Source organism: Hippoglossus hippoglossus, chromosome 5, assembly GCF_009819705.1.
Source record: "Hippoglossus hippoglossus isolate fHipHip1 chromosome 5, fHipHip1.pri, whole genome shotgun sequence".
NCBI classification, from domain to species: Eukaryota; Metazoa; Chordata; class Actinopteri; order Pleuronectiformes; family Pleuronectidae; genus Hippoglossus; species Hippoglossus hippoglossus.
The window spans coordinates 9,339,078-9,364,690 of record NC_047155.1 but is presented as its reverse complement, the minus strand read 5'-3'; the positions used below and the strand labels follow the sequence as shown (position 1 = coordinate 9,364,690).

General features: G+C 42.1%; 2 protein-coding genes across 4 annotated transcripts; one reads left to right on the top strand and one right to left on the bottom strand.

Annotated features, from left to right (window-relative positions):
• Positions 1 to 13,790: 13,790 nt before the first annotated feature.
• slc32a1 (solute carrier family 32 member 1) lies at positions 13,791 to 18,502 on the top strand. The gene is made up of 2 exons (XM_034584933.1): positions 13,791 to 14,764; positions 15,920 to 18,502. The coding sequence occupies exons 1-2, from the start codon at positions 14,372 to 14,374 to the stop codon at positions 17,105 to 17,107; spliced, it is 1,581 nt and encodes a 526-aa protein (XP_034440824.1). The 5' UTR covers positions 13,791 to 14,371; the 3' UTR covers positions 17,108 to 18,502.
• Positions 18,503 to 19,920: 1,418 nt separating this feature from the next.
• Positions 19,921 to 25,380, bottom strand: aurka (aurora kinase A). 3 transcript variants are annotated; one of them, XM_034584939.1, is made up of 9 exons: positions 25,042 to 25,380; positions 24,070 to 24,135; positions 23,409 to 23,745; positions 23,285 to 23,327; positions 22,985 to 23,176; positions 22,236 to 22,374; positions 21,836 to 21,984; positions 21,442 to 21,616; positions 19,921 to 21,073 (listed from the first exon to the last, which is right to left on the bottom strand). In XM_034584939.1, exons 2-9 carry the CDS (start codon positions 24,130 to 24,132, stop codon positions 20,891 to 20,893), a joined length of 1,281 nt encoding a protein of 426 aa, XP_034440830.1. In that variant the 5' UTR covers positions 24,133 to 24,135; positions 25,042 to 25,380; the 3' UTR covers positions 19,921 to 20,890. The 3 variants fall into 3 exon arrangements, with proteins under 3 accessions (XP_034440830.1, XP_034440829.1, XP_034440828.1); XM_034584938.1 differs by having other exon boundaries at positions 23,279 to 23,327; positions 25,046 to 25,379; XM_034584937.1 differs by having other exon boundaries at positions 23,279 to 23,327; positions 25,042 to 25,377.
• Positions 25,381 to 25,613: the final 233 nt, after the last annotated feature.

Sequence of the window (25,613 nt, the reverse complement as noted above, 5' to 3'; positions counted from 1 at the left end):
GACTTATACCACCTGTCAGAAGTTGCAATTAGTTTCTAACACAGACGAGAGTTGTTCTTTTATGAGGATTGAACTTCAGTGTGATGGAGAACAGAAGTTGACTTTTATTCTCATGATCACCGCTGTCGATATTCTCACCAAACTTTCACCAAGAAAGAAAATAAGTGTATTTTCCAAAATCTCAAAATGTCTTTTATTTTCAAGGACGACTAATACAAACAAGTGTTGATTAATAACAAGCCAATAAATTGATAATACTTAAATAAAAACTAACTTTGTGAAACTTTGAATGTTTTTTGTGTTACAGGCCGAAGTATTGATTCATCATTGCACATACTTCATGTTCCTCTTGAGCTGTTCTGCATTACAGTGCAGCGACGTGTCCGTGTTATTCTGTCCATCCTCCGCTCAGAGTGTGTGAACAGTGATGTAGTACCACTTCTTACTGCTGGTCTGCAGTGTTGCCTCAAGCCTCCTTTTCTCAAAGTCAATCATTCTCTCACTCCTTTGTCTGTAGACATAGACACACACACACACACACACACACACACACACACACACACACACACACACACACACACACACACACACACACACACACACAGACACAGACTACACATCTCTCGCTGGCTCTGCCTCCCAATTATTGTGACCATGGCAACTATCTTGGTGTATGGCCCGTGGATACATTCACTATTACCAGGTCACTGCCTTGCAGCCTATCTGTCCCCCCATTCTCTCTCTCTCTCTCTCTCTCTCTCTCTCACACACACACACACACACACACACACACACACACACACACACACACAGTCTCCCCACACCCCAGACTCTTTCGAGCTGCTGTCGGCTTTAATCATCGGCCGCCAAGGAGGCACAAAGCTTAAAAAAGAGAGGAGAGCAAAATAACCATGGCAACAAATTTGAGGCAATTTCAGTAATAATATGAATTAGACGCCAAAGCTGAATTGTGTTGGGCAGGGAGGAAAAACCTCTGCTCTGCTTTTCAAGTGACAGGAATAAGAAACACTGCATCGCCTGTGTTCACGTTCAGTTTTATCTGTAAAATTTGTTTTATTTTGTTCTACAGGAGGTTCTGATGTTCTGCTGTGACAATGTTTCTATTTAAACCTGGACGCCACAATATGCTGGCCAAAATAGGACACACACACAAACACACACACACACAGCCACACACAGCCACACACAGCCACTCATACAGAATGAATGTCTGAGCATAAATGGCAGCTGGCAAAACAGACTTAGCCAAGCATGAAAATCAACATGAATTCCCACTCGGCTGGAGCTCGATGCCCTGATGCGGCGCTGCCTGCGACCCGTGTCCACGTCCCCAGACAGCCCTTCACACAGTGGAGTGAAGAGCCATGCCACTCCATGAGGCGGAAATAATCTCAGAGCATTTGAGAACAGAGCAGATCTCAGATGATCTAAAGTGTGACACAGCGGCGTGTTGGAGACAACTGAGATCATCTCTGATAACGTGTCAATATTAGGTGTAGTGTAGGAATCACTCCTCAGTCTGAAAGGTCTTTTTAAACATGTTTTGGGAACTTGATCAGTGAATATTTTGAATGATCACATTTTTTTCTTCTAAGACTGAACTTCTTTGTCAGTAAAGGTCTTAAAATAGCTCATATTTCGGTTCAAGTTTATCGTTTGGTCTACAAAGAACACTGCAAACAGATCTCATTCACAATCATTCCTGCTCTTCTGTTCAATGTGTCCTAAGGAATAAACTGGAAAAAAAAGAAAAAACGTTTCCCATGAGCAGGAATTCTGTCGTCACAACATTTGTGACGACAGGATTAGTTCACATCAGTGAGTCAAGTGTTGTTTATCACGTCTGGCTGCGGACATGAGGAACTTCACTGACTGAAAACAGATTGCATGTTGGGATACTTTTAAGAGTAAAGGTGCTGAGGTATCTGCTGTACTGAGACATGATTTATAACATTTTGAAATCATGGTAAAGTGGCTGTTTGTACAAAAAATCATGTTTCATTCATAAATATAAACTCACACTTGACATGTATAGCTATATTACCTGTGATTACTTTTCCAAAATGAGACACTATTTTGGAAAAGTGTTGTGGTTCCGTCTATCAGCAGCGCTCTGTGCCATTTACAGAGCGCTGCAAACCACTGCTCCCATCTCACATTTACATCACACGTCGAGCTGCGCTGCCTCCAGGTCAAATCTGTCCTTTTTGTAATTGCAAGAGCAAATGGTCCTTTTTTTAATAGCTCCTCACTTCCTTTGCCATCCCTTTAAGTGGCTTTAATCAGGCACTATGCAGAAGTAATTGACTGTAAACACATTTTTTGGAGAATTATAATATTGTTCATCCGAAACCTTAAAGAATCGGAATAGATTATATTATATTTTATTTGTTGTGGTAGGAGTCGCCATCCTGTTCCAGGCATTGGGATAAGATGCGTCTTGAGGCAGTTTCAATTCTTAAAAAATGAACACAAAGCTCGACATGACTATTGTTTTCTGCTCCTTCCCATATAATACTGAGATGTTGCAATGACCAGCACGCAAGGAACTTTTAAGTGAATTTCAAGACCAAATAAAACAAATTTAAATAAAAGAGGACATTTCTTATCTTCAACTTCATCTACAATATAATGTTCTTCAGTAGAGCTGGTGTTAAATGGGGCATTGAAACTGAGATGGGTCTTTTCTCACTCTTCTGAAAACACCAGCTGTAGGAGGCAGCATTGACAGAAAGTGGAGGAAAGGGGGAAAAAGAAGAGGAGGAGAGAGTGGGGGGGGGGGGGGGGGGCTATCAATCTCTCCATTCACCACTCTACAACAAACTGCAGCTGTGGCTGGAGATAAAAATTTAGCTTTTTTCCCTCCTCTTTCTTCCCCGGGTGATTATCAGCAGTCAGGTGCCCGGGTGGAGGTATGATCACAACAGAGCAGAGGGAGAGGCGACACAGCGAGGGAGGGTAGAGGAAGAGGAGGGCATTAGAGGAAGAGGAGAGAGGGATGGAAGGGGGAGAAAGAAGGAGGTTAACATAATAAGAGATAAGGATAGAATAGGGAGAAGAAAGGATAGAGAAAGACAAAAAGGAGATAAAGAGACAATGAGAACATGTAGAACAGAGGATGATGGGTAATTGTTTATTGAACGGTGAGGCTGCTAAACTAAAGGCAGTAACTAACCATTATTAGCTAAACTAATTGTTGATTAATATGCTGATTGCTTCTTTAATTCATTGATTGGCAATTTTTTCTCAATAAGATACATCAGAAAACAATGAAAAAAGCCAATCACAATTACTCCAATAGTCCAGAGGCCAAAGATATTCAATTTACTAGAATGTAAACAATTAATCTATTGTACAAAAAATGTTAGTTAATAATTATTAAAATTACTTATTTTCCCAATAATGGAGTAGGTGGATGTGGAAAAGAGCAGAAAATTGAAATGAATCAATTGATGATTCATCCTGCTGCACAAGTGGAAAGAAAATCCTGTATATGCCTGTTTGTCCAGATCTACTCCAAAATGTAATGGATTCTTATTTTCCCACTTCTACCCTTCCACCAAATTTCCTGAAAATAGGTCAAATAGCTTGTTGTTAGTTGCGCAATCCTGCTAAATAACAAACAAATGGCAATGAAAACATGAACACAACGCAGGCGACAACTGTGGCTTGTCGTTGGTTTTGCAGGTTTGATCTTAAACCACAACTGAGACTGAACGGAGAACTTGACAAACTAACATTTTGATGGTTGCTGCGGAAGAAAAAGTCAGGGGATCAGCAAAGTCATTAGGATTCGTCCTCTGGGGAACACAAACGTCTGAACAAGATTTCATGGGAAAGTGTTGAAACCAACCAACTAATCACTTGCCATCCAAAGACCACGCTGTTAGCATGACTACAAACAAAGAGCTAGAAACTGGAGAGGCCAGAAACACACGTTGACTGAGCCGAGGTACAAACCACACCAACACCACCGGGAGATACCGGTACACACTACAGGAGAGAGGACAGAGAGCTGCGAGATGGAAACGCAATAAAGCAGCAGTGAGAATCTGACTGTGTGAGGAAGGAGGGGTAGAAGGTGCAGATACAGAGGTGTTTAATATTGTTTGCTGTTTATCTCAACTAAACAGAGGCGCACAATAGAGACGTTATCTCCCCCACCTAAGCGTGAGAAACATTTCAGATCATGGTGGAGGACGTGATAAGCTACATTCAAGATTGAATTAGGGAGAGGTGTGATCTGATAGCTCGACTTCTGTTACTGCAGATACGACCAGGGGAATATTCACTTGTTTTCATTGGAATACTAAAGATTTGAGGAAGAGATAAAAATGTGCAATGCAACACAAATAAGGAGGATTCAACCTTTGATGTCAATTCCTCCAACACGGACACGACCTTAAGGGCCTGTCTCTGTTTTTCATGACTGTGTAATAGCCTCAGGGGAAACATGAAAGCTCAACAATGCACCTCCATCTTTAAAGTATGGAGACCTCTCATTCTGCATGCAGGAATAAAATGATGCTTTAGGTTTAATTTATTTGTTTGTTTCTTTGAATTGAGCCTTAATGGTAATTAAACCTAAGGGAGGTGAGGGTACAGCAGTCTGTGGTCAGAGAGCAGGGGGGGGGGGGGGGGGGGGGGGGGGCGGCTGATCAGACCTGGTTTGTGTTTCTGTGAACACACACAGAAAGGAGACGTCTTGCTTTGCATATCACAGGGTGTAGATATCCTGAGCCCTTAATGATGTTAAATAATCACCAACTCAGTCATTTTTTACACAGCTCAAACTTTGCAATTCATTTCTTCTGAAAGTGGCAACAATAGATGAACCTAGAACATTTTGCAGGTACTAATCCAATAAACAAAATGCTGCGGTATTGTGGAGTAAAGCTGGTAAGTGAAGAATTATAACACAAAATGTGGTAAATGGCTTTATCGATATTAAATCTAATTTGCTAACTGTGACTGTTTCCTCTAAATATATGTACAAATGCACCAAACTCTCTGAGGGTGCTTGACTCCTGTTTATTTAGTTGATATCATTTACAAAAAGGCTCACTTGACATTTACAGAAGGTGCAGAGAAGCCCCGAGTATCAGAGAACGCCTGTGTTCTCTCACTAGCCCGGCTTGCCCTCTGCAGCCGTGCACGTGCTCCTCTGTGTTCTGCTGTAATGGTACAAGAACTGCGGTCAGAAAGCAATATGCCTTCAACTGTAGACAACACGGGCAGAGAGAGAGCCTGAGGGCCGGTGTCGGAGGAAGTGAGAGAAGTTGAGTGTATTGACAGGTTTGTATGAGATGTGTCGCTGCTCCTGCCCCCAGGGACGCAGCTCACTACGGCTCGCAAGTCAGGCAGAAACAAACATTAACCTCTAGTCCCTCAATGAAAGATACGTTCAAGAGAAACACAAGTGTGGAGAGTATTGATCAAATGCTTTTGTAAGGCTGGATTAACAACCAGAAAAAAAACAGCTACCACCAAGGGAACGTCCAAGGGGCTATGATTTACTCCGTATCGTTTGGGTCTATATTATTTGATTAATTGCAAATGTGTGTTAATTGAATAAAATGATAGATGATGAAGATATATATGCAAATAATAGAGCTATAGAGGCAAACTAAAGCTTATCCTGATCATAAAATAAATGTTCCCCATCATTTAATAGGCTATCATATGAGTGATGTCACTAATCAAGTGAATAATGTCAGCGGAGCAATGCATCAACTTTTGCAGCCAATAAGCTTAGACCGGAATCTGGTTTAAATTGACCAATCATCTGTCAGTACAGCAGGTGGATGAACCATACAGCACACATGCAGGGTATCGCCCCCCCGCAATGCTGTTCATTACAATTGTAGCCATGATTGCAAATGACTTCTTACCTTAACAACGTATTTCTTTTAACCTGAACTCTTGCTGTGTCTCATTTTGTGTATTTCCACACTCACACAGCTTATAAGTGCACGGATGGTGCATTCAAAATGGTTGAAAAGTTGACTGTAAAACAATGGACTTGCCATCAACAGTCTCTGTCTCTCTCATGTTTTATTTGGGCTTGAATGTATTAACTCTTGCATTAGTCATTGCGTGTTAATAAAAACTAAAATTTATTCACACCACAATAACAGTTTTCATTGAAATGTGAATTTCATGATTAGAATTGCAGGAGGGGCTTCACCTCAGCACCCTGAATGGATGACATGCTCCTGAGGGTCATAACAATAGTTTAGGTACAAACCACTTATACAGACTATACTCAGGTAGGATTGAGAACTTGTTGCATATAGTTTCCCTTACATACTTTTGTTGCATAATGTTTTTTAATATGTTTTAAGGGAATTGGGGTCAACATAAGAAGCCTGAGGAGCAGCTCAGATCAAACTGAAGATTGCAAATCAGCCTCTGAGTCTTTTTCATGGAGTCTGTATTGACCTGCTGTCTAAATATAGAGTCAGTCATTCCTCTGGTGTTGCAGAACAATTATAGTTGTTGAAAGACAAAAAACACCTTTTGTGCCCAAGCTTCTGTATTTGTGCAATGCCTCACACATCGGCCCAGAAATCAATAGTAACATCCACTCTCCTGCTGTGTGGCTTGTGCGTTTTTTGTGCGTTCCCGCTTGTGGCTGAGCTCATGATAAGTGTTGGAGCATTTTTTTTTTTTTCCCCTCCCTGCTCTTGATTGCACCGCTGACAATAGCAGTTAATGACAGTCCAAAGTGGCTGCCCGGTTCCACTGTGGGGGATGGGAGGATGTGAAGGGGGAAAAAAAGCCATTTTCAAAAGCAACCGAGGTTTTTATTCATAAAGCAGCATGTAACATGGCCGGCGGTTGCCTTTATTACGCTGCGAGCACTCTCCACGAGCGCTGCTTCAATTAAAGCAAAGCTGTTTGAAGGCCTGCCGACATCACAGGGACGGAACAAAAAGCTTTCAGCAGGTTGTGAATGTAGTCAATTGCAAACAAGATGTGCATTTCAATGAATCATTGAGACTGGATAGGCAGAGGAAATGGATGGGTTGTATTAATAAAAACACAGAGACACGTTAGAATAAACAGCAGCATCAATGCTAATTTCAAAAAAGGGATTCCCTGTACTGCCACGGCTATATTTGTTTGATCTCATCTTTTCATTCAGAATCTAAAGACACAAATTTATGCCAGTAGAAGAAAAACTTAAGCAAATGACATGTATTTTTAGAAACATGAGTGGTGATGAATGAAAGCAACTTAAAGAGATTACAGGCTTTTGAAAGATTCTTTTTTTTAATCGCCTTAGATGTTTTTTGCTGATTTAGCTATAACCAATGTAATGTTAGATTGTGTCTGCTTGTTCCCTACAGCTACAGATTGGCAGTTTTAAGTGATTTAAAAACATTTGACTATGGACTTAATAGTAACTAGCATGGCTCTCCACCAAGGCCCAACTGTCACATTCAGTCAAGCCGCACTAAACTTCACATGTACTCACAGATACAGTAACTGTCCCCTCAACATGCCGGATCCATTACTTTTTCCCTGGGAAAACAGTAAAATGTTGAAAAACGCCCTTTCTCACAATGTTAAAAATCCATATCTCATCCTTCCAACAAGTTTTGTGATAATCTGTTCAGTTGCAAACAAACACACCAGCACACAAACAGACAGGGGTGAAAACGTATCATCCTTAGCGGAGCTGATTGAAGGAGCATTTATGCACCAAAACACGACCAAAACGTGCAAGTCAAGAAATTCAGGCCCCTTCTTTACAACGCAAAAGTTTCATCCATATTCTGTTTAAAACATTAAATGTGTGTTTATAGTTTTTCACTGTGTCAGATAGAGATCAACGATGGCCTCTTGGACAGAAGGTGTTTGGTCAGATAACCTTGTGATTTGCTTGTTTATATAATCTTATGACTGTGTCTAGTGTAGAAAGTGGGTTTATTTTGGGTTTATTACACATGAATAAAAGTATGTCAAGACTGACATTTACAGTTTACTCTTTACATTAGAAACAGAGATCATCAAAGGAAAGTGGAGGAATAAGATCCTAACATCATACTGTGTTAGTAAAATACCATGAAAACTAAAGAGGTTTAAAAGCATGTAGATCATTTATATTACATGACACAATACAGCTACAAACTAAGATCATAAGCCAGGTTGTCCTAGTGTTAAACTCCCAGTCACTGTGTGTGTTGTGGTTGTGACTGTGTCAAGTGCTCCAGGGTGAAGCACAGTGAACCTCTCAGCTGTCAGAGTGCAGGGTGATTCAAACGTGGGAATCCCTGTGAGGGCCGACAAGATGTCTGCTGCTCTCACGACATAAAACTTTAATGAGAACAAAACTATTACACGACAGTTAAACAGCCACTGAGGTCTGCACAGTTATTGACTGGGCGCTGAGTGACAAGACCACACACACACACACAGAAACTCACATTACATATGTGCACACTTAGCAGATATGAATTTGGACATATAAACAAATAGGCACATTTACAAGTGTACAAAACTTGGGGGAGACACCCACAAACACACATATAGTTGAATTAATCTATAAAACTGTACAATACACACACACATCCTTCTATCTTAGTGAGGAATCTAATTGGCCAGATGTAAATGCCCGGACTGACCTTAACCCTATAACCTAAACCTAATTCTAACCCGAACAGCAAGTAAGGACCAGCTAAAATGTATCCACTTTCCAGAGATGTCATGCTGTAATTCAATGCAGTTATATACACAACAAACACACACACACACACACACACACACACACACACACACACACACACACACACACACACACACACACACACACAATAGTCAATAGAAGGAGTTCTTACTATAGTAGATTAGGTGTAATAGATATTGATGATTTTCTATCACCTCTGGTTTGATCAATACAGGAGACATGGTCCTGGCTTATAATAAAACAGTATAATGAGAAGAACTAACAATGATCTTAAAAATAATGACAAATAATAACGATAATAATGATGTTTTCAGCCATTATAAGACAATTCAAAATCATAATTGGCTGTAATTCATCTAATTATGTTATACCACGTGGCCTGGGGCAGGTGTCCGCTTGTCTCCAGACACGCTACATCATCACGTGCAGAATTTCTAGACAAACACGCGTGTCCAGGTTGGTGTTTCTCGCTGGCTGAGATTTTCTTTTTGCTGGCAGAGAGTGAAAAATCGATGGCATAGCTTTGTGCCAGCCCCGGGCCGCGCGGGTCCCCGCGGACCGGCTCCGTTTATTGTGCTCAAAAAAAGGCAATTACAATGTTAATGTGTCGCAGCAGGAGAGTGAACCCGGGAAGAGAGGACGTCAAAGGTTGATGGAGAGAACAGACTCACTGTGGGTTAACAGGGAAACGGCGTCTGGGGAGCGTTTGATATCAAACACACACACGGAGGGAGGAATAAACCCACATTTAGATACAGTTTAGACTTCTGGTTTTTAATACGAGAAATTACGATGATAGATGGATATATAGGTATAGATAGATAGATATGGATGGATGGATAGATAGATATTGATAGATAGGTATGGATGAATGGGTGGATGGACGGATGGATAGATATTGATAGATGGACAGACAGTAGAAGAATTCCTCGTGTCATTTATCACTGTTTGTGCTGTTCTGAGACAGACGCCACCATGCAGGACTAATACAAACCCCTCTCTGAGGAAGTCTCTCGGGACTCCATAATAAGCCATTAAACAGGCGCATTAGCAGTAATGAAAAGGCTCTTAGTGGTTCACCACCTGGATTTCTCTGTGTGGGAGCGGGCGGCGGCCGTGGTTTCACTTCGAGAGGAAAAACAGTGGAGATACATCTGATGTTTGCATGTGTCACAGTGGGTTTACTGTTGTGTTTTTAAAAACACAATGTTCTTTGTTCCTCTGCATGCTTGCACTTTACGTGGAGATGTGTGAGAAGTGAACGCTTTGCTCGTCATCTTTAGGAGAAATAGACGTTACAACCGGGTGATACGGTTTTGTTCTCGTTGCAGTAACTTGTGGGGCGTGATGCAAAGTTTGGTAACCTGTGATTTCAAGTACAACTGAGCAAACGGCGACGGAGGCCACGAGATTTGACTGGAAACTATAGGAACACCAGCTTAGAGGACTTTGTGTGGAGAATTTTGGCCAAACTATAAAAATTATTAAACCTTCACTTCAATAAGCTATTAATAAAAGTAGGTTAGATTGTCTTCTATATAGGCTGCATCCACACGCTGTCCATGGTGCTGAAACCACCTCTCTCTCCGTTTGGTTTTCAACACAAACACAAATGTTCAGTTCACATCACAGACAGCCTGCTACCTGGGATTGTGATGCAAATGTTAATGGACTCTGAGGTCCTCTGATTAGCCTGATGCGGGCTAATTTCCCTCCTCTGCGGTCCCCAGAGAGCCCGGAGTGCCTTTTCATTGTCCCACATTAATCGATGAGTGCTGTGTGGTATTTTCTGGCTCGCTGGTCTGGCACATAGACACAGAACGTCACGGGTTAAATGACAGGACTCACGCTTTTGTTTTCTACACTCAGGCACATGAGATCTCTTTAGATGCTAAATAAAATAAACCCACTCAGCAGATGTGTGTGGTTTGGTTATGGTTGGACCTGTGCTCTCCCCTAAAATAGCCTATCCTCTCTTATCTTGGCTCAATCTAGGTCGTGCGTCAAACGATTCTCTCTCTCTCTCACACACACACACACACACACAAACCATTTAATGGATGGTGTAATGATAGCCTATGAAAGCTATTGTAGACCTACATAACTGCGGTCATGGAAACACAAAGACCATTTTTACTCATAGTGCAGCATCTTTATCTTGAAAACATCAAAAGCTAATTTCTTCACATTTGAATGGTTATAATATTCATTGTAGTCGTAATGTCATTTGTTAGAATCTGTTCTCTGGATGCTCTTTTTTTCTGGAATAAAAGAGCACCCCTCCTCCTACATAATCGCAAAAATTTGGTTTTTATTTTTGTGATTCGAGGAAAAGATTGAGGGGTGGGGGTGGCGTCGGCGCAGGGTGGAGGAGGTTACACGGAGGCGGAGAACCTTGTGCCAGCTCACCCATGTGTGTAATGTGAAAAGGGAGAGCCGGGGGTGAAATACTGTGGAGGGAGGGAGAGGAGGGGGAGGAAGGGGAGATTGTGGATGGGGGGTGGGTGCAGAAATGAATTTGAAGACACGGTGGGATCACAGTGCCATTTTGGATTTGGCTCTTCCAATGTCGTCTCACGGTGGAACACGCTGTGCCGTAAAACCCAGACACAGATAAGCAGCTTTGATTGGTCCTATCTGTATCGACAGAGACGAGGAGCAGCCTCCTGGGACGTGGCACCCTGACCCTCGCACCACCCACCCACTGCACCCCACCCCAATGACTCATGATGGGTGATAAACTGCGAAAATCACTTTCCCCTCTCTCCCTCTCTGCGGGTAAAGGATAATCACGCACCTCCCACACATCACCAGAGACGTCTCGTGCACATGAGGCTTGTGATGCAAAGTGCAAAAATGAATAATCAATTAAGAAGCAGTGAGTGCGAGAATAAGAAGAGCTGGAGTGTTCTATTGTCACTTTGGTGCGTGGATTCCATCGGTTTAAGACACATTTTCCCAATAATAATAATAATAGGCCGAGACGATGAGAAGAGGCCTTTTACGAGGACTTATGGGATGTGGGGGTACTTGTGCACGAGATCACATGCGCGTGCATGGTTGGGCTTCATCATATGATCACAGTAGGCCTGATTCTTACAGTCAAGTCAGTCTGGATGCCAACACAATAATGACAAAGAAAATAATTTATTTGTATTATTATTATTATTTGTATAGGTCGTGAAAAGGTGTGCAGCCTGTGTAACCTGCTGGCTGCTGGTGTCACGGCTGCTCTTTTCATCCTGGAGCTCACTCCATCAGACAGATGAGAGGAGGAGGAGGAGGAGGAGGAGGAGGGAGGAAGGCTGCAGCCCGTTGATAACAGCCTCAGTCATTAACTCTTTCACTCGGGGAAGAGGCAAAGCAGCCATTTTCGTTCCCACAACCAAACATTATAAAGGGAAGACGCGTCAGAGTGATAGATTTGTTTGCCTCGTGTTTTATTGTTCAGACGTGTTGGGTTTAAATCGGGCTTGAGATCTAACAAAGAGGCCTGAAGGCTGTAAGGTTGTGTTGTACCTGCAGCGCGGCCTGTTCGCTCCTTCCGAACCTGAAACCACTGCATCACAGAGCTGCTTTTCTATTTAAAAAATACTTAGGGAAATAAATGATTTCTTTCTTTTCTGCTTGAACTCTTGTGCATCTTAATTGGCAACAAAAGAGTTAATCAATTGGCTTTTCAATGCCAGGAATTCAAAAATAATATATACAAAATATAAATCAGATGATGCAGGGGCATTTGTGGTTTTTTGGTGATTTTATCTTTATTTAAATCACTGGCACAGGTTCTCCAGAGGAGGCCGAGTATAAAGCCATCACAGACTTTTGTTCGTGCTTTGTTGTCAGATAATCACCAGTTTACTCTTATTATTATTACTGCTTCTATCACGCAGCCTGTTCTATTGAAGAAATCATGTGAAAGCTTTTAATGGCGATTTATTTATACATCTCGATTGCAAAGTAAATAGTCTGTGTGTACAGCAGCAGCAGCAGCAGACCGTGTTACAGTAGACTGTGGGAGTGTAGAGAGCGAGGCCGTGGCTTTGCATCATGGTGATGAACTCTGATCCAACAGCCTGAGGAAACAGGGAAACATGGCGGACACAAAGTGCTACTGACAAGACAGTGTCAACAAACTGTTTACAGCACTTTGGGCCTCGCTTACTGAAAATCTCTCCATGAAAGACAAATATTTCAATGCAAATAAAGCCTATTGTGATTTTCTTTAATTGAGTCAACAAAAATAAAATGTAAAAATGATGAGATAAACTTGATAAGAGTAGTTTATTTTTCCAGAGAATTAAATTATATATTACGCATTTTCCTTCCAGATCAAATCCCAATGTTATTTCACACGAGTTTACACGTATTATTATTATTCTATGATTATTTATAATAATAAATCTCAGTCTATAGACTACATTTTTCTCAAAGTAAACACCGCCATGGCTCAGGCCGCCACATAATCTTCACAGACACAGTCACTGAATGGATGGATGGATGAATGAAGGAAAGAAAGAGGGAAGGAGTGAGCACCCTGAATGAAGTCTTCAGCCTGAAAACCCAGCCAGCGATAAAAAGTTGATCAAAATTTACGTTTCCAATTTTAAGAAATAACAAAAGGCCACATTTCGCAAAAATAAATGAAAAAAAAAATTCGGTCTCCAGCTCTGTTTCTTACCATAATTTAGCAAAGACAACGATTTACGATTTTTTTCGCTTCATCACCAACAAACTCAACACGTTTTAATCCCAGAAACCACATGGGTTCATATTCTGATGCTCCGCGTCCTCTTCTCCTTAAAAATAAATGGAAATAGCGCAATATTTGATTTAAAAACAAAAACGAAACCAAGTTTGATTGTAATAAAATCTGGTCCAGAGAGTTTGGATTAACGGCGAATTCCAGCCTCCTTTTATACGCGTAAAGTTATGCAAGATTTCAGGCCCCCGGAATGTCATTGGATGTCCGGATGAGGTATTATAGATTATGGGTTTGGAGGGGTGGTGGTGGGGGTACACAAGCGCCTCCCCTAGAAATGCAGCAAATCTCTCCCGTTTTCTCCTGGTGGGGCACTGGGAGGGCTGGAGACGTGCGTTGCATTGGCAGGCTGGTGAGGACACGTGTCTCCTCCTCCTATCCCCCCCTGGGCTCCACGGTACCGCATTGGCATCAGTAAAGGCACCTGAAAACCTACAACCGACTCCAGGAAAGGCTGCGTGCCACCTTAAACCCCAAAAGAAAACGATATTACAGGCCAAACGGAGCCCGGTGGCTTGCCCTTGGTCGTGCGTAAAGCGTTTGCGCACACCGCTGAGCTGCCTCAGAGACTGAAAAAAAAAGGTGCGCTACGCGTCGAGTATCAGAGCGCGGTGCCAGGATGCAAAGACGGAGCGGCGTCGTCTGAAGGTGACATGAACCTGGGGATAATCAGGAGCAGCAGCAGCAGGCGCACACTGAACCAGGAGAGGAGATAGCAACTGAAAACCACCGGTGTCTTGAAGCTCAACTCTTTTTTTCTCGTGGCTTTATCTAATGTAGAGAATCAAGAGCAGCAACTTGAAGTAGCCTCAATTTTTTACCGACTGAAGGAGAACAAAAAAAAAGAAGCACCAATTAAGCAGCAGATAGTTACGAGTCGAGAGAAGAGCACAAAAATGGCGACATTAATCAGAGGTAAGCTTTCCAATAAACTGTCAAACGCAGCCACGGCTGTGTCCAACAAATCCCAGGCGAAGGTGAGCGGCATGTTCGCCAGGATGGGCTTCCAGGCCGCCACCAACGAGGAGGCAGTGGGCTTCGCCGCCTGCGACGACCTGGACTACGACCACCGGCATGGCATGCAGATGGACGTTATGCCGTCTGATGAGATGGGGGGCGAGCCGAGTGGAGACGGGGGCGCGGCGGCGGGGGACAGCCACTACCAGAGGGACGGCACCGGTCCATCTCGCTCATCCTCAAAGGACGGGGGTCCGTCGAACGAGTTGACCGAAGTCAAACCAAAAATCACCGCTTGGGAGGCGGGCTGGAACGTCACGAATGCAATCCAGGTAAAGACGCACTTCGTGGAGAATAGACGGGCGGCTCCGGTTCTAATTGGCTGACTCGCCCCCGGAGCAGCGGTGAAATTTCACCTTTATACAGCGCTCCTGCGACAGCATACAAATGTACGAAACTAAAAATCTCCAGGCTCTGTCCCCTTAAAGCAACTTCATCAAGTTACTGTGTCTGATAATGGTAAATTAATTATGTCTGGTAAAATACGCAGACTTTTTGGTTTGGTAGCTATAGTTTATGTTGAACACCAAACTAATTATTGGTGTCAAACTTGTATTTTGATGCATTTTCATGGGGAAATATGCAGAGATTTTAGAACAGCTAAGACAGAACTATGCGCTGAAAAAAGAGGTGTCACACGCCCCCCTCCCTCCTTCAACACACACACACACACACCACATTCTTTGTCTGTATAGTGATGTCCAATGTCACCGATCCCTGATTACTCCTCACCTGATTCAATAAACTGATAAGGAAAAAGATTTTATCATGCACAAAAAAGCCAAAGCATGTTCTTTATATGTCTTTCATTTAGGTGCCTTTAGCATTAAACCCAAAATACAGACCAAAAACAAAAAATATGTGGAGATAAATGTTTATCTCTCATATCATAGAGTGCAACTAGTTTCATATTTTCTCGGCAAGAATTTGCAGATAGATATAAGAAGCTGAAAGATCCATTTCTGTATCCAAGCTACAATTACGCGAGAAGGTTTGTGTGCGCGCAAGGCGACTTTGCGGTCATCACTTAAGGTGCGAGGACTCACACCAGAGTAAGGGTCTGCAGGCAATGCGACAAAAAAAAAAACCCAGAGGCGCAATCCTTTTCATGCTTCATCACAGCGGCGGTCACGGCAGTCACCGTGACGTCAGAGTGTGTCTCCTCTAGCTCGTGCTGACGTCAGAGGCGGGCGGATGCGCTCAAAGCAAAGTGGAAAACCCACAATATGAAAACGGGAGAGACATCCATTCAAGAGTCAGGCAGACCAGAGCCAAAGCCCGTATTCACACATGACCTGGTTCATTCCGATTAAAGAATAATTAACACGTCTTATATGTTCACAACAACGTTATTGATTGATTATTGATTACACCCAGATCATTTAACCAATTCACAATGTGTCTTCCTTCCTTGCCAATGTTTCCAGGGGATGTTTGTTCTTGGATTGCCCTACGCCATCCTGCACGGAGGATACCTTGGACTCTTTCTCATTATTTTCGCCGCCGTAGTGTGCTGTTACACGGGGAAAATCCTCATTGCCTGCCTGTACGAGGAGGACGAAGACGGGCAGCTCGTCCGTGTGAGGGACTCCTATGTGGACATTGCCAACGCCTGCTGCGCGCCCAGATTCCCGACTTTAGGAGGCCATGTCGTGAATGTAGCCCAGATCATAGAGCTGGTGATGACTTGCATCCTGTACGTGGTGGTCAGCGGCAATCTCATGTACAACAGCTTCCCCAACATGCCAATATCCCAGAAGTCGTGGGCCATCATAGCCACCGTCGCCCTGCTCCCCTGCGCCTTCCTCAAGAACCTGAAAGCCGTCTCCAAGTTCAGCTTGCTGTGCACGATAGCCCACTTTATCATCAACGTCCTGGTGATAGCCTACTGCCTCTCCCGAGCCAGGGACTGGGCCTGGGACAAGGTCAAGTTCTACATCGATGTCAAGAAGTTCCCCATCTCCATTGGGATTATCGTGTTCAGCTACACGTCGCAGATCTTCCTGCCGTCTCTGGAGGGGAACATGAATAAGCCCAGCGAGTTCACCTGCATGATGAACTGGACTCACATCGCTGCCTGCATCCTCAAGGGCCTGTTCGCCCTGGTGGCCTACCTGACCTGGGCCGACGATACCAAGGAGGTCATCACAGACAACCTGCCCTCAACCATCCGCGCTGTCGTCAACCTCTTCCTCGTGTCCAAAGCTTTGCTGTCGTATCCGTTGCCGTTTTTCGCAGCTGTGGAGGTGCTGGAGAAATCGTTTTTCCAGGACGGGGGACGCGCGGTCTTCCCAGATTGTTACGGGGGCGATGGACGCCTAAAATCCTGGGGACTCTCTCTCCGCTGTATCCTTGTTGTGTTCACCTTGCTCATGGCCATCTATGTGCCGCACTTCGCCCTCCTCATGGGCCTCACCGGCAGCCTGACGGGCGCGGGCCTGTGCTTTCTGCTTCCCAGCCTCTTCCACCTCAAGCTTTTATGGAGAAAGCTGCTGTGGCACCAGGTCTTCTTCGACGTCGCCATTTTTGTAATAGGAGGTATATGCAGCATATCTGGTTTCATCCACTCGATGGAGGGGCTCATAGAGGCTTACAGCGACGGAGTAGAGGAGTAGACGCATCGCTGGAGCTAGATGTTAACCGCAAAACCCCATTTAGTGAAAAAATAAGAAATAATGTTGATAATAAAACACACGACTTCCCCGCAAACGCAGCCCCTCTGCTTAATCCATGCGTAAAAAGCGCGCACTCATAAAGTCTTGCATCAAATCAGAAAAAATGCGCACACACACTCTCATACACACACACACACACACACACACACACACAGAACCGGTGGCAGTAAGGACATCCAATGCATCCACAACACACTATATGGACAATACATGTTGTATAAATATGCGAACGAGAATATACATATTTTCCAGTGGAGTGAACGTTTACAATATTGACCTTAAACAAAATGGCAAAAAGGGCAGTTCGTCTCTTCGTCGCTCTTGTGGTGCTTCCCAGCACGAGACTTCACCTCATGTAATGCTTGTGATAGACGGACCTTCAATGACGGTTCAATGTGATTTAAGATAAGCTCATTTCAACAAAATAAAATAGAAAAACGCCACTTTCTTCAAGGTAATTAAAGTAATGTGATTATCACGGGCACGAGTGCGGTTCAAGTCCAGAAAAGCAAGGTGGAAAAATAACAAAAATGGCAATAACCAGCAGCAGAAAACACAAGAATGCGTATAGAGAATTTAAAAATACAAATAATGAAGTTTCGCTCATAAATGAGGAAATTGGACCTCCCCCCAGCAGTTTGAATAAAGACATTAACACTGGAAATGCAGAATATCAGATAGTACACAGCAGCTATACAAACTATGCATTGAATGTATGATATTTCAGAAACACAAAATGAAACTGGGAAGTGGACATTTTGAAAGAAGCCTCTAAATTTCGAATCTGTCCCAGAATATTTCATTTATTAATTGGCCTTTAAATCGGAAATTATTCTTTTTATAGCTACAACACCTTCACACACCCAAGCCCCCACATCCTGGCCCACACTTCAGCTAATGGGGACCCCAAATTAAAGTCCTGCACACTCAATTCCAAAAATTAAATTAATTGTCTTTAAAAAAAAATACATATGGCCTGTTTCTGAATTTAATTTGAAAGACTTCTGTCTCAACAATTCGGTGTATGAAAATCTAACAAAAAAAAGAGATATTAAAGAGGAAAATGTGCATACACACATTTTTCATTCTGTGCAATCCAATGGGTCCTGTGGAAATGTTATAAAACCGTATGTGTAGTGTGTTATTGTGGTTTCAAAAAGATGGAATGTATATCTCAAAGTCGTTATCATATATCGTGATATTAATATTAAAGAATAAAGAAATAAGTGAAATTATATTGTAAAAATGTGTGTGGTTTTATGTAAAACGAAAAAACGGTCAGAACATGTATTTTTTTTTCTCTATAATAAAATATAGAAAATGTTGGAGAAAATAGTCGCATTCATGTTCATTTGTTAAGAAAACGATAGAGGCCCCTGCAGGGGGCTTAGAAAAACATATGTAGCTCACGTGCCTCGCTTGTTTGTGAGTGGGGTCGACACAGATCTATTCCATTTCTGTCAAATCATAATCCTAATGCAATTCCCACTATATCCTTCAGACCTTTACTCTGCGCATTCTCACGTTTTGTGTGTAGAGAAATTCTAAGCATGCGTTTCAGACATTCCTGCAGACTCAAAAATGAAAAGATCCCCTCGCCAGATGTTGTGCTGCAGGCCTGCATCAGGCCTTATGGTCGACCTGTTCATTCACCGTGTTGATTTTCTGCTCAGACAACATCTGGACACAGCGTTTACTCCCCGTCAGGCCTCATCTCCAGCTGCTGAAGCACAGAGCTGTCACCTGGTGCATAGGGCGATCAAGCTTTAAACCGTAATGGAGTCCAAGGAACAGATCAAATGCAGGGAAACTGCAGGAAATGGAGAATATGATGAGGTATTTTTAATGTGATCGAGGGAATAAGAGATGAGATGCACAAGCAGATCACCTTGATAAATAAAAAAAAAGAAGCTATATATAAGCCAGCATATGTAGAATTATATATATATATATATAACACAATTTAGATTTTCTATTGTGCAAAATAAACTACATCTGAAAGCCTGCAGCCATTTTACTGAGGGGATGCATCCCTCTTCAGTCATTTTCAATCAAGCATTAATAGACAACCCACTATATAATGTATTGGCATAAACGAATACATCTGGATCGAATATTAGACTAAAAACATGAATTCTGTTGTAAATAAACCATTCATAAAATGGTGTTCTTACATTAATCTCCTTCAAGGCAGTTTGACGAAATATTATGCCTGGGGGGCCACCTACTGGACAGGAGAGGAATTGCTTCAAACAGAGAGGCATCACAACTGACCAAAGCTGCACAATGTACAATGCAAGTCACTGTAGAGTATTTTCATTCAAATCTGAACAAAATATTCAATATACAAGGGTTTTTACCTCGTGAGGACATCTGCTGGGTTGTGAGGGACGAGCTGAATGCTCAATGACTGTGTGCTTGTGTCACAAAATTCATATTTACATAAAAGTCTCATGACCGGGCCTTCTCACATTACACAAGTAGTTTTACTTTGTGCCTCTGGTAAGACGATGTTTCTCTGATTTAACACGGACAGATTTCTACCAATTATTTGTAGAACCTGATCCCATTTGCAAAGGTTCCTCGTTTTTGACAGACATTTTAACGTTCACTTGAAGTTAAGCAAATAAATGCAGCCTCATTATTATTATTATAGTATGGGACATATTAATCATATAATCCTTCATTCCCATACTACTAATTAAATTCAAGGCAACTTTGGCAAATCAGCCTACAAAACAGAAAACAATAAATTACATTTCAACATTTTATTGAAGCAGGAATACTGTCCTTAACATTTACCAGCGACATTAATACTGTGAAACAAACCGATAAAATGCTAATTTAATTAAAACATTTTATTTAAGCAGGAACTCACTGTGCTTTCATAGATTATTAACAGTGACAGTGGCATTAATTCTCCCTATAATATGCAACATACTTGTTCTCAAACTGTAGTATCCTGGCGCCCTCTGCTGGCTGCTATGCACCGAGAGGCTTGATAAAGGCAGCTCCATTTGAACCTGTCTGTGAAATCACTGCATCATCCTGACTTCAGCTTCACAACATTGTTGAAAACAAACAAAACAAACTAGAGACCATCTTGTGATGGAATGATACCAGTCACTGCAACATGTTAACATTTAGACCCATCAGCGCTCAGTATCTTTACACTGTGATGCAAGACCTCAGTGTTCATGCATCAGAGCAAAGCCAGCCTATGGATTTAATCTGATTACAGCAACACATCCATAAAGATTGATGACTGAACCATGTGCGGTTCTGACAAAACAGTCCAGCGAGATCAGCGCAAAACTGCCTCTTTGGTAGTTACCGCTACAACATGCACTTTGTATGGATACATAAATATATATACTGCTTAATTTCAAAATACAATTCCATGAATTATTATTTATAACCAGTTTGTGACAGTGATGCTGGTCACGTTTTCACCTTGTGAGGGTGGATGTGTGTTGATGGAACAAAATAAAACTTTCATAATTGTACAAAAACAGTGAAATATTTACAGGCAACAGGTGCCATTAGTAAGACAAGGAACCTCAGAAGGAGAAGAAGGTAAAACCAGGTGGCTCAAAAACTCTGCTGACAAAAACATGAAGTGATTTGAAAGTCAAGTAGTGGGAGAACAAGCAGATTCTTCGAATCAGCTGCACAGTGGCGTTCATGCTCCGCACCAGCCAGTAACCGACAACACAAAGAGGCTCATTGGCTGGGCTCTTCGTTGTTCAGAGTTGTGGGCTTCTTGGTCGAGCATTCAACGACCCAGGGGTGGGTCAGGACGCCCCGGATGGGCAGCCTGTGCAAGGGGTTGTGCTTCAACAGCTGGGCCACCAGGTGTTTGGCACCATCACTGATATTGAAATGTGCAGGGTATGTGTACTCCACCTGTAAGATAAAGACAGAAAAGTGGGTTTTAGCCGTCGGCATACATGCTTACTTTACCAGTGTGTGACGGCTAGTTAACTCAACTGCTGGTTAGCATTGTTGCTGCAGTGCTGCTATTGTGAGTCCTGTCTGTCTACACTGAATTTATCTTTAATAATACTGAGGACATGTTCTAAACACAATGAACAAAACAGAAACATAACTTCAGAACAAACAAAGTTGTAGAGTAGATATGATAATCTCTTACACTAACTTAATGTAACTAAGACGTTTATAATTCCATTTACACCAAATTCTTGTTTGGTGCTGTATATAAAAGCTGCTAAAACAATGTGGGTCAGCTGTCTGGCCATCTCAGCCTTACTTACTCTTGATATCTTGCGGTAGGTATCATCGTGGCTTTTTGTTTCAAAGGGGGGTTTTCCAACCAGGAACTCGTAGCAGAGGACACCCAGGCTCCACAGGTCCACCTTTTCATCGTGAGTTTTTCCCTCAATCATCTCTGGAGGCAAGTAGTCCAGTGTTCCACACAGAGTGGACCTCCTGAACAAGGAAGGAGCGAATGATAAAGCAAGCCAAGTTAATCATTAGTTTGTGAGATCTGATTTACACAGGCAAAATGTTAATCACAGAAAATTCAAAAGTTAAAAAATAAAAAAGCCTAATTCCTTTCTGAGGCACCAACAGTGAAGTCAACCAACAAGTTCATTTCAAATCTCTGTCAATAGAATATTTGATTAAAAACCAAAAGCATGAAAATACCTGGAGGAGGGTGTATGAACAGACCAGCCAAAATCTGCAATCTTCAGCTCCCCATTAGCCCCCAGTAACAGGTTCTCTGGTTTGATGTCCCTGTGGATCACCTTCTTGGTGTGGCAATAGTTGAGGGCGTCTGCCAGCTCCATGATGTACTACAACGACACAAAAGGAATAAACATGGTGATTACAATGTGCGTCACACCTTCTTTGATAACCTGTTATTAGTAACTTTCCATAAACTAAAGAAAAGGACACTAAACATCAACACATCTATAGAGTTTACATTCACCATCCAAAAACTACATACTCTCAGTAAATTTAATATATACACACATTTAAGTTGGTGATTTCAAATACTGATTTGAGGACAAAGGTCAAAAGCATCTTAAATTGGCAGACTCACCGTGGCACTTCTGTCCTCAGGAAATTTTCCACAGCGCTGCAGCTCACCGTATAGTTCTCCTCTGGGTGCAAACTCCAGAATGAGATACACTCGTGAAGTGTCATGGAAGTAGCCATAGAGACGCAAGATATTGGGGTGCCTGCAGGACGCAGAGGATTTTTTGAGAAATTGTTTTGAAATATCAAACCCAGACAACAAAAGAGCAAACCAGCAGCTAATGCCTCAGAAGGTGATTAATAGAGGATCCAGACTATTCTGCAGTGTGCCATGTGGCCCATCTACAGCACCAAATGGAGGAGAACTAGTGGTCAATGAGCTATTATTTCAGTTTAGTGTCAGACCATTCTGTTATGAGGTAAACATTGTCAACTGCTGAGAGGGCCCATTGCAGCAATTTGCCTGTTATGGAGAAATATGTCCACCCTGGAACCTTGTGCTGGTGGTCAGGTGTGGTTAGGGGAATGACTGTTTTTAAAATAGCCTTGGAAGACAAGTTCTTTTACAGATTACACTTTACCCCCTGCATCAATGCATTTGTCTGCAGATTGCCTTGTCAATGTTATGCGGCCCCCTTTTGGCATTTGTTTAAATCTGAAATGTTTCCAAATAGGGACACAGTTAACAGACTACCACAGTAACCCTAATGATAACCCAGGAAATAGAATCAGCCAGCAGCAATCAAATTCAAAAGTGCTTTAAAATGTAATAATGTTGATGGCCTCAGTCAAACAATCTGAATAACACGTTACCTGAGGTGAGACTGGATCTCCACTTCTCTCCTCAGTTGGTGTTCCACCCCGGCCTTCTCCAGCTGCTTCTTAAAGAGCACCTTCAGGGCCAAGATGAACTTACTCTGTCGCTCTCTTGCCAGGTAGACGTTGCCAAATTTACCCTTTCCTAAGGGACGGCCAATGTCAAAATTTTCCAGGCTCCATCGCTTCCTGTGTGAGCAGAAATTTGCAGAGTTACACACAACAGCAGGAAAATTGGTAATTTTATAAAAGTTGGTATCCAAAAAAATTAATAAAAACACATTAACTCACACATACTTTGATGACGAGACATCTCCAGATTCTTTCATGGCAAGTTTGTCTAACAGAAAGAAGAAAAAATATATTTTAGGAGGTAAAAGAGAAACACACAGAATTATGTCCAATTTTACATTATGCTTACTCTGTGGCTTCTCCAGCTTTGCCGATTCTACTGGTGGTTTGACCAGCTCCTGCTTCATCTTGGCCACACTTGTCTTTGGCTGGTTTTGCTGGGGACCAGATTTGGACTGAGATGCAGGATTTACATTCCTAGTATTGGGGTTCATATTCTGATCAGAGAGCTTTGTGGACTTGACAGCGACAGAGACGTGAGATACAGGTTTCTGATGACTAACAGGCCGCTGAATCCGCTGAGGTCCATTTGACACACCCAGGACCCGCTGCTGCGGAATTGGTGTAACGACAGCAATCTGCGAGTGTTGTGACACAGGAATCCGCTTTGGTCCTTCGCTGCTCAACTGTAATCAAAAGGACAATACTTACTTAGACAAATACTAACACATTTGCATTCACACAGCAAAAAGAAAGTGGCCGAATGCATCCCAGACCACCTCGCAGGAGTGATCGGAGTTCAATATGATCAAGATTATTTCTCAGCTTCTGCCCTGTTATATAAAGATGTCTGGAAAACAGTGGGTATATATCTGAGTGTGCACACACACACAAGTTGTATATACATTATACACACACACACACGTAAAGGTCGGAAAAGTGACCCCCAATCACTGACAGCAGAAACTTAACACTTAAGAATGAGGATCAAGTGAACAAATTTTAATTACTTTGACATCAGGCCTCTGAAGCTTCATGTCTTTTGCCATCTTGAGTCTTGCAGAGGCGTCCATATTCTGGGGGAAGAGTAGAGTTGAATATTAATTTACAGTAGATGTAAAGCTAAGACAAAAAAATAATAAAGATCTAAGAGACACTTAGATTAATACTCAATTTATTTAAACATTTTATCCCCTTCAATTTCCTTTGGCTCAATTATGTTAACAAAGCTTAAACAGACCAGCATTGTCCTTATTAGATAAGACTTTAAGGAAATTCACTTTTTACAGCAGCATACAAGTCAGAATGAGGTGGACAAGAGAAAAAGTAGAATACGTGCATAATATACATCTTTCACTACAGTAATATTGTCTGTACAGAAATGTACCTGAATAGAGTGCAGTGGCATAGGATGATTGCATGAACATGTTAAAACTGTATTTGAGCATTTGTATAAAGGAGATGTTGAGATAGACGCATACATATCTATATACATACACAGGACAATATGAGTAAAACATACTATTGATATATATATGGTATAGTAAACTAAAAACACAGTATATTGTATATAGTAAAACTATAAAACATACATATATTGGAGTATAAATTCACAATAGTATACAATAATGTATGAATATTGAAAGATATGAAGGTATATATAAAACAATGGGTGGGACTTCACATTAAGGTATGCATGCGGAATAATATTAGATAATGATACAATTGGAATAAGTTATACGGGTAATAGTGCAAGTAATGTTAAGTAGTCACATAAGTGTTAATTGATAGTTATTTTTGCTTAGTTAAAATATAGAAAAAGAAACGAGATGAAAACCCTTGAAACTACGGTCGTGACAATAAGCGTTAGCCACCTTTCTTCCATGGCTGCCATGTCTAACGCTAGCTCAGAGCTAACGTTAGCTTAAAAACCACACCGAACCAGCACAGCACAGAATAGTAAATGAGATAACAGGACTTACCTACGTGTGTTACTGCACAGTGACCGATGGAAACCAGCGTCCGGGAGATGTGACCAGCGTTTAGCCGAGCTGAAAGCAGCCCTCACGCAGGGAGCTTTCCTCCAGCTAGCTAGCAGCTACGTCGGTCCGTTGGAAGAAAGCGGCTACGAACATAAAGAGCTACACGGTAACGTTGACTGCCCCGCTGCCACAGAGCTCAGGCTAACAGCTACAAATGTGTAAATACAGGTTTTAAAGTCGGTTTATATAAATATTAAGACGCGTACGGACGCAGAAAGGACAGCGGACTTCCTCACACTTCACCCAACTCAGCCCTTTTTGATTTCAAACGTCCCTCTGTTTAGAGCCTTTAAATAAATCGCGAGCTCTGATTGGCTGAGGGAATGCTCCGAACGCCCTCCTATTGGCCGGCGAAAGATAGTACCGACGGGAGGATCGTGACGTTACAGGAAATCCTCCAAACCAATAGATGGCGGCAGTTAGACAGATAGATAGATAGATAGATAAAGAGATAGATAGATCGATAGATAGACATACTTACAGACAGACAGACAGACAGATACAGGGATGGA

Bases quoted from the DNA above. Each gene is read 5' to 3' on its own strand.
- slc32a1 (XM_034584933.1), top strand. From the start codon at position 14,372: ATGGCGACATTAATCAGAGGTAAGCTTTCCAATAAACTGTCAAACGCA. The intron at 14,765-15,919 runs GTAAAGACGCAC...CAATGTTTCCAG, and splicing joins ACGTCACGAATGCAATCCAG to GGGATGTTTGTTCTTGGATT.
- aurka (XM_034584938.1), bottom strand. From the start codon at position 24,132: ATGGACGCCTCTGCAAGACTCAAGATGGCAAAAGACATGAAGCTTCAG. The intron at 23,177-23,278 runs GTGAGTTAATGT...CTGCTCACACAG, and splicing joins GTCTCGTCATCAAAGTATGT to GAAGCGATGGAGCCTGGAAA. The intron at 21,985-22,235 runs GTGAGTCTGCCA...GTGTCGTTGTAG, and splicing joins CTGAGGACAGAAGTGCCACG to TACATCATGGAGCTGGCAGA.